The sequence below is a fragment of the Melozone crissalis genome, unplaced genomic scaffold (assembly GCF_028551555.1).
Source record: "Melozone crissalis strain CALT ecotype California unplaced genomic scaffold, PUWL_Pcris_2 ptg000106l_1, whole genome shotgun sequence".
In the NCBI taxonomy this organism is placed as follows: Eukaryota; Metazoa; Chordata; class Aves; order Passeriformes; family Passerellidae; genus Melozone; species Melozone crissalis.
Window position 1 is genome coordinate 386,291 of NW_026535883.1, and position 19,305 is coordinate 405,595.

At 43.6% G+C, this 19,305-nt stretch overlaps 1 protein-coding gene across 8 annotated transcripts in view; it reads left to right on the forward strand.

Moving 5' to 3' along the window:
* Positions 1–19,305, forward strand: part of HMBOX1 (homeobox containing 1) — a 107,179-nt gene that overhangs the window by 75,007 nt on the left and 12,867 nt on the right. For all 8 annotated transcript variants that reach the window (XM_054291811.1, XM_054291816.1, XM_054291813.1 and 5 more), the window contains exon 6: positions 4,156–4,309. In XM_054291811.1, coding sequence (XP_054147786.1) covers positions 4,156–4,309 — 154 coding nt within the window. The remainder of the gene's footprint in view (positions 1–4,155; positions 4,310–19,305) is intronic.

Consider the following 19,305-nt stretch of genomic DNA (forward strand, 5'->3'; position numbering starts at 1 on the left):
TTCTCTTGCCTCTGTGTAGTGCAAACTGAAGCTGGCACCTCGAAATGCTGTGTTAAAGTTACAGATGGATACAGACTGCTTCCATTTAGACTGGGCATTTATTTCTGCCACTCTTCTCTAACAGGAAGGCAGCTGTGGTCACCTTGGAGAGAACCATGGGCACTTCTTCCTTGAACAAAAGGGAAAACAAAAGGGAGTTATTATCAGGATGTGGCATCTCTTCTGTTATTTTCATAGTGGTTCTTGTTTAGCTGTGAAGGAAAAGCCAACCCAAAGGGGCTATCCCACAAGGTTTGCACTGGGAAGGGATGGTTGGTGATGTGCTGTTCCACAGAGCTGCAGAGCAAACAGTCCCTGCTCTGCTCCTTCTCCTCCTCACCTTGGGCTCTATAAGGGGACCTTGTTCTGCTGCTGATTTCAATCCAGCGTGGCTCACTCTGACCAAGAGGTGTTTATTGTGTGATCTGGGGTCAGCCTGGCTAAAAATACAGTGAGGCATCTGTTCTTATCAGGATAATGTACAGCAGGTACTTGCTGCAAATGAAAACTTGCCAGGAAATGGTTTCTTGGAGCTGGGAGACACCTGAGGCTTTCTGTGACTGCTCCATGGCAGAGCCTGCCTTAGCCCTGGGATGGGGAGCAGTGAGTGCATGGGATGGATGGAGAGCAGTGAGGGCATGGGATGGGGAGCAGGGAGTGCATGGGATGGATGGGGAGCAGGGAGTGCATGGGATGGGGAGCAGGGAGTGCATGGGATGGATGGGGAGCAGGGAGTGCATGGGATGGATGGGGACAGTGAGTGCATGGGATGGAGAGCAGAGAGTGCATGGGATGGGTATTGGAATATGATCCCAATATTACCAAATGGGAGCAGTGAGTGCATGGGATGGATGGAGAGCAGAGAGTGCATGGGATGGATGGATGGATGGAGAGCAGTGAGTGCATGGGATGGGGAGCACTGAGTGCATGGGATGGATGGGGAGCAGTGAGTGCATGGGATGGGAGCAGTGAGTGCATGGGATGCTCTTAGAGCAGCTCCCTTCACTTCAGGATGAGGTCTGGGATATTCAGGCCTTGACCAGGAGGAATTTTGAGCATGGAGAGAGCTGCATTCCAGTTGGAGAGCACCTCTCCTGCCTCCTCTCCCCCAAACGTGCCAGCAGCATCCTCAGTCACACAGAAAATTCACAGAGAGAAGGCAGTGCTGTAGGAAAAGGTGCTGAGCACTGGCAGGGAGTGAGAGCTGTCTCCTTTCATTTCTGTGTGTGAAAGGAGCTCTTCCCAGGCGCTTCACCTCTGCACCCCTCAGAGCTGTCTTGCTGTTTGATGCGCACACTGAAAACCTTGTAGTGCGTCTTCTCCACTCTGTCTGCTCAGGAGAGAAGCTTCACTTCTCCTTAAAAGCTGTTTGAGGGGTTTAAAAAAAGATTCTGAACTGGTGACTAGGGTGGAACTTGCTAAGTTATAAAGAAGTGGAGCTGGGTGGCGAGAGTGTTGTGATGGAATGTTGGAACAGCAGAATAAACGGGAGCTCAGTGAAGAGAGGGGGATGAGGAAAAGCTCCATAGGTTCCTTATCAAATGTGCATGTCATAAATGATAAATTTGGGTTTGAAGTCATCTCATTCCACCCCCCTGCCATGGGCAAGGGCACCTTCCATTATCTCAGGTTGCTCCAAGCCTGGTCTTGGACACTCCCAGGGATCCAGGGGCAGCCACAGCTTCTCTGGGCACCCTGTGCCAAGGCCTCCCCACCCTCACAGCCAACAATTCCTTCTAAATATCCCATCTATTCCTACCTTCTAGCAGTGGGAAGCCATTCCCTGTGTCCTGTCCCTCCATCCCTTGTCCCCAGTCCCTCTCCAGCTCTCCTGCAGCCCCTTCCGGCTTGCAAGGGGCTCAGGACATCCCATGTTCCGTTTTTTCCCCACGTTCATCCAAGCCCATTTTGGGCCTCTTTATGCATTCAGGTCCTCCTCTCTTGCTGTGTGGGGGTACTTGCTTGTAATTCTCAGCATATTCCTCTCTTATCTGCTGCTGATATTGATGTTACCCCATAGAAAAGAGAAATGGCTAAATTGATCTAGGAAGGCTACTAAAACAAAAAAGTGTATTATATGCAGTATGTGAACATACCTGTAGCAGCGGCAGAAAATTTATGCTTTCGATGCAGATTTTTTTTCTACCTTTGCCGGAAAAATCTCAGGCAAATTTAATAGAAGGATTCTGCACCTCTTGGCTTGATGTGAGGGATCACTGATATTCCTGTACTCTCCCTTTGAAACCAAATCTTCAGCTGGGGAAAGTATATTGCTAACACAATGCAGGAAAACCTAATTTCTATTCCTGTTCTCCCCTGTCTCTTTGTAAAATTGTAATTTCTAATTTTTTAAAAGTTTTTGAAGTGTATTTAAAGCCTGGCAACTTGATAGCCACCCAGCCCCCTAAACTGTGCAAGTAGCAGAAAGACTAGATAAGGAGCTCTCCTTGAAATGGCCTCCCAGTAAATTGGCACTATAGGAAATATTTCATGTTTCAATGGAACCGAGTAATCTGTGTAGGCTCGTGAGCTGGGAATTAGGGAGAGGCACCGTGCCTTGTGTGTGCAAGGCAGAGATTGTGGGCTTCACTTCCTACTCACTCCTCCTGGGGAGCATTTGGAAATTATTTTGGGCTCCAGTACCGAACACAGATGCAAGCCCCTGGCAGGGAGGGAAAGACTCTGTGTGCATTTCTGAAAAGGAACACGGCCAAGTGCCTAAACAGCTCATTTCTTGCTTTTTAGCTCTAGGAATTTGTTTATTGGTTAAACTCTTGGGTTCCCTTGACCCTTTCACTCCTCTGTGCATTAGAGGAGCAGTGTGGTTGCACTAACACTGTGTGGTTTGATGATTAAATCCCAGCCATTCTGAGTGAGCCTGAGCACCCAGAGGGGTTTCACACCCTGCTCTTGAGTGTGCCCAGCCCTGTGAGCAGGGCTGCTGCTTCTGCTGGGTCTGACCAGGCTGATTTAGTGCAAGAATTCCACTGGAGCTCAGGATGCTTATAGGATATAAATGGTGGTTTATCTTTTCATACAACTTTTTTTTTCTATTTTTTTTTTTTTATTTTTTGCACCCTAGAACAGCTCTCTCTGCCCTGCAGGAGAAGTCACTGTGAGCAGGGCTGCTGCTTCTCCTGGGTCTGGCTCAGTGCAGAAATTCCACTGGAGCTCAGGATGCTTATGGGATATAGGTGGTGGTTTATCTTTTCATACAACTTTTTTTTTATATTTTTTTTTGTATTTTTTGCACACTAGAACAGCTCTCTCTGCCCTGCAGGGGAAGTCACTGAGCACAAAGCTGTCCTTCAGAGCATACCCTGGTTTCTGTCCTCGTGTCCTATCCCAGGTTCCCATCCTCACCAAGGGATGCAGGACAGATCGATCTCCCAGTGTTGTCTTGATTTATCTTGATTTATTAGCTGAGAGGCTGTTGTGGGAAGGATCAGGGGTAAGTTTCAAAGGGGCCTTTCCTGAAGGCATCTTGCCAAATCCTGTCTCATGCCTGATGCTCTCCAGCTCAGACTCAGGGAAAGGAGAAAACATCCATAGAAGGGGAGCAGGAGAGGAAGGTTGTGATGTTAATTTGCTTTCAGTGCCTTTTCCAGGCACCCTGGCACTCGCGAGCCCACCTTTGCCCAGGCCAGAGGGTGTGTTTATATTGGTGGAGCTGCTTCAGGTACTTCTTCGGCTCTTCAGACACACTGAAATACCTTTGGTATAAATTTCCATTTTGCTTCTTGAAGCTGCTGTATAATTAAATAGAAACTGCTGTTTCCTACTTTGTGACAGCTCAGGTGGCAGCACAACCTACATGAATCCCAGCTGGGGCACAGCTCACCCTGTCTGTGTGATTCTTTCCTGTTGATAAAGACAGGACAGATTTTCCTAAGTGCCCATCAGCTCCTTGGATTTCCTTCTGCCTTGGAGGTTGGGAAATAGGAATTCTAGATACTTTGTGTATCTTTAGGGTGTCTTTGATAATACTTTATATCTTTTTTAGTTTGAATGGTTTTGAATGGTTTCATCACCTGTCTTTTTTTGTTTCACAAGCAGGAGTGAGAGGATGGGCCTGACTTTTAACCCTCTGGGAAACACAGTGTTTATTGTCCTTAGGGGCTACACTAAGCATGAGACCCGCTCCCATCCCAATAGAAGAGCCAGAATGGAGACAGACGCCTCCCCCAGTCACAGCTACCTCTGGGACCTTCAGACTACGGCGAGGCAGTCGGTTCACGTGGAGAAAGGAGTGCCTGGCTGTTATGGAGAGGTATGTGCTGGCTCTGAGGGGGTTTGGACATGGGACTCCTAAAGCCAAGTTCTAAAGGGCTTTTCCCTGCTCTGGTGAATGCCAGCAGTTGTTTTCATGGATGTGTTGTAGCATCGTGCAAGCCTGTAAGAACTGGATTTGTGATGGTGGAGTGGGAGGAGCTGTTTTGCCTCTTGTGTTGTTTAAAAAATTGTAACACTGCTTTGGACAGGAGCTCTGTATTTCTGTACATCATGTCCTTAGCTCAGTCTGAGCTTGTTGGTGTTCAGCTCTTTGCTTTTGTAGAAACTTTTCCACTTACCCTGATCCAGGCTCTCTTGGGAGGGTCTTGCAGGCTCTTTCCATTCTGCATTTCTCCTTTCCACTTTTCCTGACTTGTGTCCCTGATGCCTCGTGGTGGTTTAAAGTGGATACCGGCTGTAATTGTTTGGGATGCAGAACTTTGCCTCACAAGCAGTATATTCCTGGTCCAAAAAGGCTCTTAGAACCCTCTTACAGGAGCTGGGAGCAGCACAGAGCAAAGTGGATCTTTCAAATCCATATGCAGAGTGGCAGGTGACCATTAGAGCTCCCAGCTCTCCTCTCTGAGCCTGAGCATGCTTTGCCTTTCCCTCTCCTTACAGGAATATCTCTTTTGTGGATAATGCTGTACAGTAGAGAAGGGCTGGGGAATTTGGGTGTAGTTTAGGGTTGAATGTTTATTTCTGTCCAGGGCTAAAAGCCTGGGAGGAGTTTTTTCCCCTCTGAGAGCATGAGGAGCCTCCTTTCCATGGAAGGGCTGGATGACTGTGTGTGTTACACTGCTCCCAGGTCTGCATTCCCAGTGAGATCTCAGCCAGCAGATTTGTAGGATGTGTTTTTACCATTTCTTTAATGCTTTCCTTTCCTCTTGCGTGCATGGGGGTCTTGGGAACTGATTAGGAGCAGGAGAGTCTCATTTGCCTGAGCTGAGGCTGAAATCCTGAGCTCCCTCAGGAACACAGGCTGGACACACTGCTGTGTCTTTGCAGGACTGGAACCAGTAACTTAAATGTTTGTTTGCCTGTTCTGCCCTGGCACTGGGATTTTATCTGGCATTGATATTTTTGGCTTTGCCTGGATGTTTCCCCAAAGGAAATAATGTAAATGTTTAAAATCTGTTCTGCTTTGTTAGACCCAGCTAAGGCAATGCCCTGTGATCTGATAGTGTGTTTTTCTAGTGTCCCCCTCCACAGAGGCAGAGCCAGGGGCAGCACAGGATCTTTAGCACTTTGAAATGCTTGTCTGACTGTCCTGATTGTGTGTGCAGAAGCACAGAACCACCAGAGCTCTGTGTGCCTTCAGGGCAGCACCATCCCCTGATCAGCCCTCTGTGTGTGAAATGCTCATTGGGAGTGGAATTAGAGCTCTTTGGGCATGGCTGGTTTTGGCATGGCTGGTTTGGGCATGGCTGCTTTTCTTCCTGGTTTCTGTCTGGCCCAAAGTGCAGTAACTGTTTTTATTTGCTGTTTGAACCCTGATTGTGCCTCATACTCCTTAGCTGGGGAAACTGCTGATAGAGAGCTGAGCAAGCCACCCTTTCCTCATCCACCTCTCTCCACTAAGCCAGGCTCTGCTGGGACACTCTAGAAATTAAAACTGTGGTGTTTTAGTGCATCTGTTAGAAAGGTGTGAGATTTGGGTTTGGCTATTGAAAGAATCAAGTTGGTCTTGACACTGGAAATCATCCAGTTGTGAATGCAGATACATAATTACTCGATCTAATTTTTTTATGAAATTCTTCTTGGTGTTTTTCTCTATGTCTTGTTCTCTCTAAGGTCTTTGCTGCCAGGGTTGTCTCCTTATTCTGCTGCTGCCACATTGCCTTTATCCTGGCTTTTAATACTAATTTGCCAAGCAGGTCACTGTGGGTGCTGGGTTTCACAGCCTTGTGTGGGGTACTGGGAAGCAAAGCTGAGGAGTTTTACTCGAGGCAAGAACACAGTAAAAGTGTTGTGTGGCAGTAAAGCTACACCATAAAGCAATGGGGATATGGTTGTTTAACTGTTGTGCTTTAATGGGCCTCGTTGAGCTGTAAGGATGAGCTGGTTTATGTGACAAATTTTGAGAGAGTGGGAGAAAAACGCTCTTTTGGGAGCCCTTGGAAAAAAAAAAATCACTAATTTCACTTACAGGGCACTGGAGTTTCCCAGGCTCTGCCATGATATGACTCATAACAGCAGCAGGATGAAGGTAACCAGACCCCTCTGGCCCGAGCAGATCAGGTTTCTCTGATACCCCGGGGTCAGGAATGAGCATTTGGCCACTGAAATGCTGTTTGGCATTGCCTGTGGGCAGGTGCCATTTGTCTGGTAATTTGCATTTTCCTCTGCAGGATTAAGTTTTGACTCTTAAGTGGAGGCATCTCAGTTTGATGGACTGTTTTCCCTAATGAAATTCAACTTTCAGTGCACTGAGTTTGTGTGTCCTGCAGCTTCTGGCTCTGATGTTGGTGCACACAAGGATTTGGGCACCTGGTTTGGAGCTGCTGCTCTGGGAGCCTCAGGAAAGTGCTCATTCATTTGGGCTCTCCAAGAAGGAGAAACAGAGATCCAGGAGACAATTCCATCCCACTCATGCACTCAGAGGAGGGCTCTGTGCTCTCTGTCCTCTCTGGCTGCCTCCTGCAATTAGAACTAACTTTGATGGCTTAGTTTAATGCCTGAAGATAAGAGGGTGGAATCCAGACCTGAGTGGAATCTCTGCAAAACTCCTCCTTCCCTCTGAAATGCTTCTGTGATGCTGTATAAATATCTTTTGGCCGAAGATGGGGGTGTTGACCTGCTCCATCACTTAATTGTGCCCCCTGCTTTTCCTTTTGTCTTGGATTCAGTTGGTAAAAGTCATAATTGCTAAGAGTCCATGTGTCAAACCATTTCAAGGGAAGAATCTGAAAGTGATTGCAAAATTTTGAGGGATTTCTTTCTTAGGAGCAGTCTCTCCAGTTGAAAATGCACAGCACCAGTCAGGATTTGATCCATGAACTGATGAGAAGGGTGAGGGTTGAAGGGCCATTTTCTCTTTTTAAAAAAAATATTTAACTCAACAAAAAAAATTCCAGTTCAATTAATTATTATATTGGTGCCAACCTGATAGAATGAAGATTAGAGTTAGGGCCATATCCTGAAATGTCTGATGTACCTGAGGGTCTGAGTACAGGGTATGTGTATTAGAACTAATTGGTTTATACTGGACTTCCAGGATGCTGCTTGTGGTTTCTGTAATTCAATTCTCCAGCCTTTACTGCTTTTTTGGAATCCTCCCAGGGTAGTTTATTAATCCCTGCTCTGAGATTTTTTTGGACAATAGATTCGGGTCTCTTCATCCCTTTACTTTTTATTTTTCTGTAGATATCTCCCTGAATATTTATGTTCTGAAGGTTAAGAGGAGCCGTGGTTCCAGAAAGTAAAGTTCTATATTTAACTGCAGACTAGGTGTGGTTCGGACAACTGCAGTGCTACTGATGCCAACCTTGACCTGTTCTCTTCTGGAGCCTCCTGCTCGTGGAATATGCTGAGTTTTGAGTGTGTCGAGGTTGTTGTGTGGCTTTGCCCTCCTTTGGGAGCGCAGCTAAGACTGCAGGAGTCCTTTCTGTGCAAACCTGAGGTTAAACTTGAAAGCCTCTTTCTGGTTCACTTTTGTGTTCTTTTTTTTTGTTACGTCTTGTCCCACAGATAATGTTGTGTTGTTTTTTTTCTTTTCTCTGCTGTGCTTCTTCTTTTCAACCCCTCTCATTAGAAGTATGAAATTGAAAATTTCCCTTAGGGCTTTCTCTTTTTTTAATGAAGCTGTGTTGTCTTGTCAGTCTCTTTTTTTATTATTATTATTTTTTTTTTCCCCACAGTGATTTATGCTTCTCTTCTAATCATATGTTGGAGTTGAGGTTTATCTTCTTTTTCAGGCAAAAAAATAACTAAGATTGGCAGCAGAATCAGTGATTTTAAGGCACTTTTCATCAGGGCTTTAAAGACTATGGGGGGGGAGTTGTGTGTTGTTTTTTAAGTATATGCTTTATCAAAAGATTAAATTAAAATAACTGTAAATTCTGCCCTAAACAAAAATGAATAATTCATCAGTTGAACGTATTTCAGTTTGTCTAGGGAGCAGGGGCTTTGCTTTCTGGTTGAGGGTTATTTGGTTTGATTTTATGGCTCTGGATTTTTATTTTAACACTTGTCTGTGCTTCTGAAGCTTCATTTGTAAAGGTGTATTTAGATTAAATAAGACTGAGATGCTATAGATCCCCATCATCCCTGTTTCATAGGTGGCAAAACAGAGTCAGGTGTTTTCACTGGGCTTTATTCAGAAGAGAAATGGGTGTAGATTTCCCAAGATAGGGGGGTACAGTTTCGTGCTGCAGCTGAGCTGAATTAACATTTTGTCACCAGCTCATCCTTAGGTGTTACCCTGCCTCACCACCCTTCTCAATTCCTCCTCCTCAGTTTCCCTGCTCCTGCCACCCTGGCCTGTGCCAGAGATGTTTCTTGTCTGATGGAAATAGCAGCCAATTCAGCCTGCTTCAGGAAAAATAAATCCTTTTTATTTCCCCCTGCGTTTTCCTGAATTGTTTTGGCTTGCTGTGCTGGGGCAAAGGACAGGAATGCACAGCTGGGAGCACCAGGAAGGGCAAGTTTAACAAAAAGATGGTGATTCCATCAGTTTGGAGTTGTTTGATCTGCTTGGTTTTGTTCTGATTTTGTTTGGTTTGTGTTGGGTGAGTTCTTTGTTTCTTTACAGGCATGGTTGTACTGGAAGAGGGGTCCTTTGATTTTTCCAAGGTACAGGAAATCCATAAGGATTAGAGGGATGGAGCACCTTTCCTCTCATTCCTCTGAGAGAATTAGGGCTTTCCAGCCTGGAGGAGAATCTAGGCAAAGCTTGGAACACCTAAAGGGACTCCAGGAGAGCTGGAGAGGGACTTGGGACAAGGGATGGAGGGACAGGACACAGGGAATAGATTCTCACTGCCAGAGGGCAGGGATGGATGGGATATTGGGAAGGAATTCCTGGCTGTGAGGGTGGTGAGGCCCTGGCACAGGGTGCCCAGAGCAGCTGGGAAGTGTCCAAGGCCAGGCTGGACAGGGTTTGGAGCACCCTGGGATAGTGGAAGGTGTCAGAATTGTAACAAGATTAAATTTAAGGTCCCTTTCCAAGTCAAACCATTCTGTAATTCTGTGATTACTGTGGCATCACTGCCCAGCTCTGTCTGATTTAACCATTTGTGGTTTTGTTTCCCTTCCAAAGCTGAGGAAGGTCATCTCCATGCCAAGACCAGTCACTGCTGCATTCCCATCACCGTGCTGGGAGATTTCCCCTCCTAGAAGAGGCACATCCCACCCTGATCCTGAGGCAGTGCCCTGGGCATGGTCCTGGCCCCCAGTGAGATGAGGCCTGACGTGCCTTATTAGAAATCACTGCCCAACTCTGTCTGATTTAACCATTTGTGGTTTTGTTTCCCTTCCAAACCTGAGGAAGGTCATCTCCATGCCGAGACCAGTCACTGCTGCATTCCCATCACCATGCTGGGAGATCCAGCCTCATTTCCCTCCTGGAAGAGGCACATCCCACCCTGATCCTGAGGCAGTGCCCTGGGCATGGTCCTGGCCCCCAGTGAGATGAGGCCTGACGTGCCTTATTAGAAATCCTTCCGACTGTGAAAGCGCTTTTACTGCAGCTCTCCTGAGCGCCGGGGCTTCCACGGCTTCCCTGGGGACCACGAGAGCTCTATTAGCTCCTGAAATTCAGTTAGGAAATTTTCTTAGTTAATTTCATCCCATTACTCTTAGTTATGTCTTCCAGCAGAACCTTAATACTGGCCCCATAGGGGATCTAAGTTTCCTGTGCAAGGCTTTGGAGGAGATTTAAGTTTGGGATTCATTGCGTTTCTCCCTTTCCAAGCTGACAGCAGAGCAGGAAGTAATGTCCTTTGGCCCCTTCCATTAGGCTGCTACATTGTTAGAAACAGAACAGCAGCTTCTCATCAATATAACCATGGCCACGGGTTGGCTCGGGAGTGCTGCTCGTCTTTCCTGGGTTTGCTGGGAGGTCAGGAGTGCTGGGAATTATCTCTGCTGTCCCTGTGACTCTCAGGTGTCCTTGAACCTTTTGGTGACTGGTTGTTCTCTGCTGTAAAATATCCACCACCAGCTTAGGAGATGAGTCAAGCCAAGGGAAAAGTGCCAAAAGCCTCTAATTCTTGGGTTACCGAGGAGTATTGGCATTAGGAAAAACTTCCTGGCTTCAGGAATGGCGCAGCACTAAGCAGGTTATCTACAGCAGCTACAGAACATTTCTCAGCAGCAAATCAGCTGAAATCTGTCAGGATGGCTCTGAGATACTTGATCTTAATGCAGAGAGAAACATCAGGTGATTTCTTCATGTTTTTTCCAGCTCTTTCAATCCTGTCATAAGGTGTTTGTTAGTCAGCAACTTCCAGGGGGAGATTCAACTTCATTAAATCCTTTGAGATGCAGGGAATGGGGTTTTTTTTAGGATCTTTGCTGTTTGTGCTCCTGAAATGCTTTGAGATCTGAGAGAAGGCACTTTGCAAAGGCACCCAGCAAAGTTCACTTCACCATTCAGACACAGGCAGGATCATGTGGCGGTGTGAAGGTTCAAGTGGTTTGGCTCAGGGTCATTGCTCTGTGTCTTCATAAAATGCAAGAGCAGCCATTTTCTGCTTGGCACACAGCATCTGCCTTATTTTGCATTAGATCAAGCTCTGTTCCCTCTCAGACATGCATAATATACAAGCTTCCTATTCTAATCAGCTGTAAGCAAATCCCAGTTGTTTGGCAGATTGCAGGCAGTAAAATAGAATGTAAGGATGTCTGTCCAAAGCCTCACCAGACTCTGGTTTCCTCAAGGATCCAGCACCTAATGAGTTATTTTGCTTTCTAGAGAGCTCAGGTGCTTTTTGTATCCCTGTGTTCTCTCTCTCTCTCTCTTTTTAAAAAAAATAATAAAAGATGGTCTGTGGGAGGGGCAGCTCCTTGCAGCAGACCTCAGATAAAATCCTTGTGTCTGCCAAGGTCAGAATAACTGAAATCAACATTTAGAAAATGCAACTTTGTCAGTCTGGTCTGTAACAGCTCTGGCTGGTGCTGCAAACCCACATTTTAGAAATGAGAATTCTCCTCTAGTCCAGATACTCTGCTGCAGTTGAGATCCTCAGTGTTCTGTCCCCCTGCTCATGAAGGTGACAAGGAGGATCTCATCCCAGCTGATGATGGTTGTGGTGTTTATCATTCTTTCTACCTCTGCTCTCCATCCTGTGCCTGGCTCACACCTGGCCAGCAGCCATGTGGCTGTGGACAAAAGCTCTTATCTCCTATCCTGTATTTTTAATCCTGTTATTGCAGCTCTGGGCGTTCTTATTATTCACATAAATATGTAATTCCTTCTAAATCCTGCTAAGGTCTTCAGGGTACTTCTGGAGAACTAATTATACCTAGTTTCATTTTAAATGCTAAAATGTGTTTAAAAAGTCAAAGGTCCCTTTGGCATGAGTATCATGAGAAAGAATAAGGCAGAACATTGCATTTATCCAGGATCATTCTGTGTATGTGCTGCTATCAATGTGCTGCTCGTTTATCTCCTCTCTGAACTTAACAGTCACTCTCTTATCTCTTCCCAGACACCAAGGCTTCCCTTGCCTCTAATAATATTAATTGTCACTCTTCTCTGGACCTTTTCTATTCTTCCATTCAATTTTTGGTGACCTGGGGCAGGTGAGTGGGGACCCAAGCAGAGCTGATTTCCATATTTCCAGGGTAAATATTCCAGCTGAATCCAAGTCCTGTTGTTCTCTGACCTCCAGCCTAACATCTGGTTTTTTTTTGCTGATCACTTTTGTGTATTGATTGAGAGTGCCTCATCTTGGAATATTCTTTCCTGAAGAACTTCCAATGATTTAGACCTGGTCATGTACATGAAGAGTTGGAATTTGTTCTTTTCCACGTGCAGAGCTTTGCTTAATGCCAAGATAACAAATCAAGTTCAGTCGTGGGAGTGTTAATTGCTGTGAATTTCAAAAATACCAGCTTTATTTGTATCCAGTATAAACAATTCTCCTTGCAGAACTTTATTTACTGTAACTGTTAATGCCAGTTGTTCTAGGGCACAACTTGTGTGAGTCAAGGGCTTGTGCTGGGCTCATACACAGAACCTCTTGCTCTTTACAATCATGTTGAGACCTCTAGATGCTGCCTGCTGTAAGGACTGTAAAAACAGAGGTTTGGTGCTGTGATTTCTGTCTCTTGGAGCTTTCTTGATTTGCTGCAGTCCTTCATGGTGTTGTTTTTCCTGTGATTATCCTGTTTAAAGGACACAGAAGGAATTGGGAACAAAAAGCTTGTATTAATCAGCTAAATTGTTCTTTTCTCAGGTATTCTAACGTGGATTCAGGAGGCAGGGAAAGCCATGACAAACTTGTCACACAAAATGTGTGAAGTGGGCCCTGGCAAGTTCAGGCTGCATTTTATGTGGCTGTTCATAATGTTTGGGCTGTCCAGAACAGCTCCAAGCTGAGGGAAGAGTTTCTCCTCCCAGCAGGATTCATCCAATGTGTAATATTACCCCTGGAACAAACCCCCTGAAGTGAATTGTCACAACCCAGGACATTCCTCTAACTACCCTGAGTGATTTGAAACCCCAGCAAAGAACTCAAAGACCTTAGCACAAAGTCAAAAACACCTGTGCCTTCGATTTTGGTCCATAGAAAAAATTACCAACTTTGGGTGAAAATTTACAAGCCACAAAAATTTGAGTAAAATAATAGTTAATTGGTCACAAAGTGAAAAAATAAAATTTTAAAGTTTTAGAATGGAAGTTCAAAAAACAAAATAAAAGAATGTGAGCATGTCCTGTTCTTCTTCTTGTCCTCCATCTTCTGCTAAGATGGTGACACTTTTTAATTAGTTTAAAATAAAGACAAACTGTCTAACATAAGTAGTAAATATTGCAAAATAATTATAAATAAAGTACACATCATTCATAGTATAAAAAATTAACACCACCCCAAGGGCAGTGGCTGTGCCACAACCCAGCCTGCTAAACAAATCTCAAAAAGTCAAAGAAAGATTGTAATAAATAAGAAAAAATAAACAACCCTGAAAAGCAAAACCAACAAATCTTGGCTTCTTCAGTCCCAAAGCTGAAAAAAACCCACTTTCTAATACCTTGGGGGTCATCTCAACCACAAAAACGCAAAAGTGAATGACAGAATTAAATTCCTGAATTGGAAGTCTTCGGAAGGAATTCGGGACCAGGCTGGCACCTTGTCACTCTGCTTTGCTGCAGCCAGGGCTTTGCTGCTCCTCCTGTCAACAGGGAGGATCCAGGAGCACCACCCAGCCCAGACTGGGTTTATAATTTTAATTTAATTTAAATTTAATCCCAGACAATAGGATTTTCCCATTCCTGCTTTCCAGAGCTGTGCAGAGCCTTCCTGCTGACTCTCACTGCAGCTCAGCTCTGAGCAGAGTCCAGCCCTACCTCACTCAGCCAGAGGAAATTCCCTGCCATGGACTAACAGATGGGAGGTCTTTACACCAGTAATAAAGAGAGTCATTACCAGCAGAAGTGAGGGAGGAAAATTTCAAAGTCAGACTCTCAAGTTGTTGCATCATGTATTTATGGGCTATTGGTCAGACTGTGGAGCACTTTAAAAATGTTTAAATGGAGCACCTGAAAAAATGTTCTATCAGAGAACCATATGGGCTTTAGCCACAAAAGTCATTACCACATCCTGGATTATTTTTTTATTCTTTTGGGTGTTTTTTTTTTTTTTTTTTGATCCAGGATAACCCAGCTTTCTTATTTGTTTGATTTTCCTTTGGAAAATACATAAGTTTTAATTCATTTTGAATGCTTTGCTGTGTGTGAGGAACTCTGTCAGCCACATAGAAGTGTCTTTTGTAATGCTTTTCTCTCTGGATAGGGAATAGCAGCATCCCCATCTATGTCAGGCTTGGCCTTTTTGGTGCTTTTGTTGCATTGTATCTTTTGGTCACAGTGACTTCACAAGAACTGATCTTCCCAGCTGATGATCTTTTTGTGCCTGTGAAGTTGTTGTTCCCAAAGTGGGTGACCTTGGCTGCTGCACTGTTAAATTTCTGTTTGGTTCTTGCCCTTAGGATTCTCTATTACTTTTTATGGTGCTTCAATTCAGTGTATTGATGTGGCTTCTGGCTTTGGTCTCAGCAGATTCATCACCATGTGCAGACTTTTTGTCAGGATCATTAATGGGTTTTGGTTTTGAGATGCTCCAAAGGTGATACTTGAAGAGTATCCCTGATTGTTGACTTCAATGCCATTATTTTAATTTTTCATCCTCTTCTTACTTAGATGCTTCCTTTCTACCCCATCTCATGATTATAATGCGATCTTATAAAAACACGAAATAAGAATTCTTATAGTAATTATAATCTTTGTCTTTTCCAAAATCATGAATAATTTCCCATTTGTCCCTTTATCAAATACTTTACTAAAAGTCCAAAAATGCTAAAAATAATTAGTTTCTGGTCAACAATTCCTCAGTTGTCTTTGGAGCTTTACTACCAGCACTGTTTAAAGGATTGTCCCCAGGAAACTCAGCTGATCTGAGTGAGGGTGACAGTGACATTTAAGAGGAAGCACATGGCAAAAGCCATGGCCCAGGGCAAGGAGCACAAATCTTGGAGTGAAGAGCTGTGGATTGTTTTAATCTGGTTTCTTGGCTCTGTATCTTTTAACTTTGCTGTTCTTCTACCTGTAAATTCTTGTGATGATATTAAAGAGTAAGGTGAAAAAAGACAATTTCAGAATACTTTTAAAGGATTTGGTGAGCTGGGTATAAAAAGTGCTCTTGAAATATGAAGCATGATGTATGTTGGTAAATGAAATAATCTTTTGAGTCTTTAGTGCTTATTATTTACAAGATAATTATTCACTATCCTGTAGGCAAAAAAAAAAAAGAAAATAGTAAAAAATGTTGGATAATAAATGCAGGTCTTTCCCTCTGGATGGTGAATGGTCAGTGAACAATCTTTAGCAAATAAAGAAGAAAATGTTGCTGCTGCCAGGTTTGAGAAATATTCTTTAAAGACCCCAGAGTTCCCTGATGGCTTAAAATGTCCCTTAAATCTCCTTTTTTTGCTGTGTTGTCTACAAAGAACCTCCTGAAGTTTGTCTTGGCACTGTAGTAGTTTAATCCACTGGCATTACTGGGTTCATTCATTATTTCCTCATTTTCCTTTGCTTCTGTCCTTCTCTTGTGTTGTATTTAGGTGCAAGGTACAGAATAGATTGATATTTAAAAATTAAATACATTTTCAGCTACCTGGCTGTACAACACTTAATGGGGATAAAAATTTTGGCCCAGATCTTGAGGATACTGGGTGTGAGGAAAATTATATGTATAGAGGCCAAAGTCAGATTTTATTTAGACTTTAGGTGCTGGATGTCCAGGTGTAGGATAACTTCAGGTGCTGCAGGAATTGGTCTTGTCTGTGGGGTCCTGTAGGATCCTTTCATTTAGCTGAATTAATTTTTATTTTCTGAAAATGCAGCAGCAACTGGAGGCTCTGCTGAGCTGAACCAAATCTGGTCCAGAACTGGAAACTGAAAACAAAAGCTTGTGGATTTTTTAGGGAAATGCTGGTGGTGATTTCGGGAGCTGTCAGTTTATACTAAGATTAACCCCAAATTTCATGATTGGTATTTTTCTTCTCCTGGAGTCTTGGGACAAAGGGAGGCTCCAAGATTCCCATCCAGAAGAACTAAAACCTTACTGAGGCTAAAGTGAGGACAACCTGAGGGACCTTGGTGCTCACACTGACATTGGTTACACACATCCAGTGTGGTTGGTGGTGTCCGCAGGGGTCCCAGGATGAGGGAAGAGACCAGAATGTTGACTCCATGTTTAGAAGGCTGATTTATTATTTTATGATATCTATTATATTAAAATATACCAAAAGAATGGAAGAAAGGATTTCATCAGAAGGCTGGCTAAGAATAGAAAAAGAATGATAACAAAAGCTTGTGGCTCAGACTCTCTGTCTGAGCCAGCTGACTGTGATTGGCCATTAATTAGAAACAACCACATGAGACCCATCACAGATGCACCTGTTGCATTCCACAGCAGCAGATAATCATTGTTTACATTTAATTATTGTTTACATTTTGTTTCTGAGGCCTCTCAGCTTCTCAGGAGAAAAAATCCTAAGGAAAGGATTTTTCATAAAACATGTCTGTGACACATCCAGGGCTGAGCATCCCACTAAAGCAGAGTTTTGAGGCAGGGATAGGCTGTTCTAGGAATACCCAACCAAATGACCTGAAAACTGAGCTCTGCCTCTGCTGAGTGGAATATTTTGTTCCAGAGAGCAAACAAAGATGTTCTGAGTAATGTAAAAACCGAGTTTTGCTATTTATTTATGTTGCCATATAAAGCCTTGGAATCCTCTGTTGTCCTGTGAGTGGTGTGTGTAAAACCCTCAGTGTTGATCAGAGTTTGTCTGGTTGGAATTGTGGGTCAGCAGCAGCAGAACAGCCCTTGCCAGTGGGTGGGCCAGGAATGATTCCTGATTCATCCCTCCTTGGAGATGTTTCACTCATGGGCTTGACCCTTTGCTTGTGAGGACCAGATAATCCAAAATACAGCTGAAATAACTCACTCCTGCCCTGTAGCACATTAAAAAATGAAGATGAGATGTTTGTTTCACAGTTGTTTGCAGAAAGGTTTTGTTTATCACTCACAAAGTCCAGCGGATTTAATGCACATAAATATCCCTGCAGCATGGAGGTCTCCATTTAAATATTTCTGGTAAATAAAAGAGAGCAAGAGATCCTGTTATTCATGCTTAGATGCCTTGTTAGGAAGAGCTTTGAAGATGCTGTTTGCTCACACAAACCAGCAGGACAATTCTCACTTTATCTTGTCTTGATGTGTTGGTTACTTGGTGGCTTCAAAAAATATCCACTTTTATTTTATGAACAATTTAGTGAACTGTGTTGGCTTTGAGAGTCTGATGGTGCCAGTAAGTTTAAGTTTAAGGATATTCAAAATCTCAGCTGTCAGTATCTTCAAAAATGTCCACTTTTATTTTATGAACAGTTTAGTGAACTCTGTTGATTTTGAGAGTCTGATGGTGCCAGTAAGTTTAAGGATAAGTTTAAGGATATTCAAAATCTCAACTGTCAATGTCTTCAGAAATGTCCACTTTCATTTTATGAAGAATTTAGTGAACTCTGTTGACTTTGAGAGTCTGATGGTGCCGGTAAGTTTAAGGATAAGTTAAAGGATATTCAAAATCTCAGCTGTCAGTGTCTTCAAGGTGCCTTAAGCAAAAAGTACCTGTGTGTTTCAAATTGCTGCAAACTCCAAATCTTGCCATTCAGGAGAGGCCTGTTATGTAATTTCAGAAATGCTCTTATCACCAAATCCAATTAGAAGGAAGAGTAAATCGCCACCTCGGATGTCTTAACTATTCTTTTTTTTAATTGTTAATTATCTCGACAGTAGGGTGCTAGAGATTAGGAGGCACAGATTATCTTTTGCAAGTACAAGGCTTTCAGAGCTATTATCAATTAATTCTGTTTCCAAACAAATTTTAGGATAATATGAATAGCTTGATAGGATTGTGGTCCTTGAGACCACTGTCAAAATTCTGAGAAAGTGATGTTTAAAGAATGAAAACCTCGTTGTTCTGTCAGCTTTGAAGGTCATCCAGCTTTACCCACTCCCGTGCAAGGTGTATTTTTGGCATTTTAATCTATGTGGCAGAGGAGATTCCTGCTAAGAAACATCAGTGAAATGCCTCTCTTGGAGTTTAGACAGCGACTTGTAAAGCCAGAATTGAGAGTCAGCTCTGTTGTGTGCGGGTTTTTAATGTGTGCTGACATGGCTCTGGAATTTATGTATGCAGACACGTCCTGAGGTGTGAAATAATTTCAGTTTCTCTCTGTCTGGTGCTCTAAGTGATCTAGTGCTGGTGAGATCTTTCCTCTAGATTTGCACTTGCAATAAAAGAAATCCAAGAATGAAACATTTCTTAGAGTGAGAGGCTTAAAAGCTGTGCTGGCCCTGGACAGAGTGTGGCCATACCCTGGGCCTCAAAGTTCAGGGAGGGAATGAGATTTTTAAAAAATGAGAATTTTTACAGTTTGTTTCCAAAGGTGATGTAAAGTTACGGTAGATTATGTATTGGATGAATCCCCAGTTTTTTTACGGTGTGACAGGATATGTGTGCAGGTTGGACAGAAAATCTGGGCTTCCAGAATTGCTGAGAGACCTCTTGACAGTGCTGTAGGAGAAGTCAAGCTACAATTCTGCAGTGGTTTCTCCATTCCTTTAAATCCATAGACCTGTGGAATCCATTGGCTAAATGATGGTGCTGTGGAAAAAACAGCAGAGAGCTGCAGCCATTGTGTTTATCAGTGGTTTTTTTTCTTAAATTTTTTTTGCTGCTTAGGTCTGGTTGAGCTGATGCCTCAACTGAAGTTCATCCAGAGAGCTGCACTTCCCATCCTTGCCTGGTTGTGTTTTGCAGTCCTGGGGGAAGTTCTCAGCTCCATCAGAGTTTATCTGTGGAGGGGATATCTTTGAGCTTTAATTTTGCTGTCAAAAATAAAAATGACTTTATATCATGGGTTTAGTTGACACCCATGTCGTTACTAAGGAATCAGTAGAAATATCAGGAGATAAAACTGGTGGTGTCATCTGCTGACCTCACTGAGAGTGGCATTAGTGATATTCTTGGCCAGTATTTACTGGGAAATAAACCAGTCATTACACTTTCTGATGAGATTATGCTCTGAATGTCACTCCTCTGACAGTCTGTCTCATGCCACGCTGAGATAAGATCTCAGGCACAGATGACAGGCTAACTTCAGAAATATTTCCATTGATTTGACAGCCTGAATAATAGTTGTGCTACAGGCCACAAAGGCTGGAACAGTGACCTCTGGCTGCTGGGTGATACTGGGGTGATAAATGT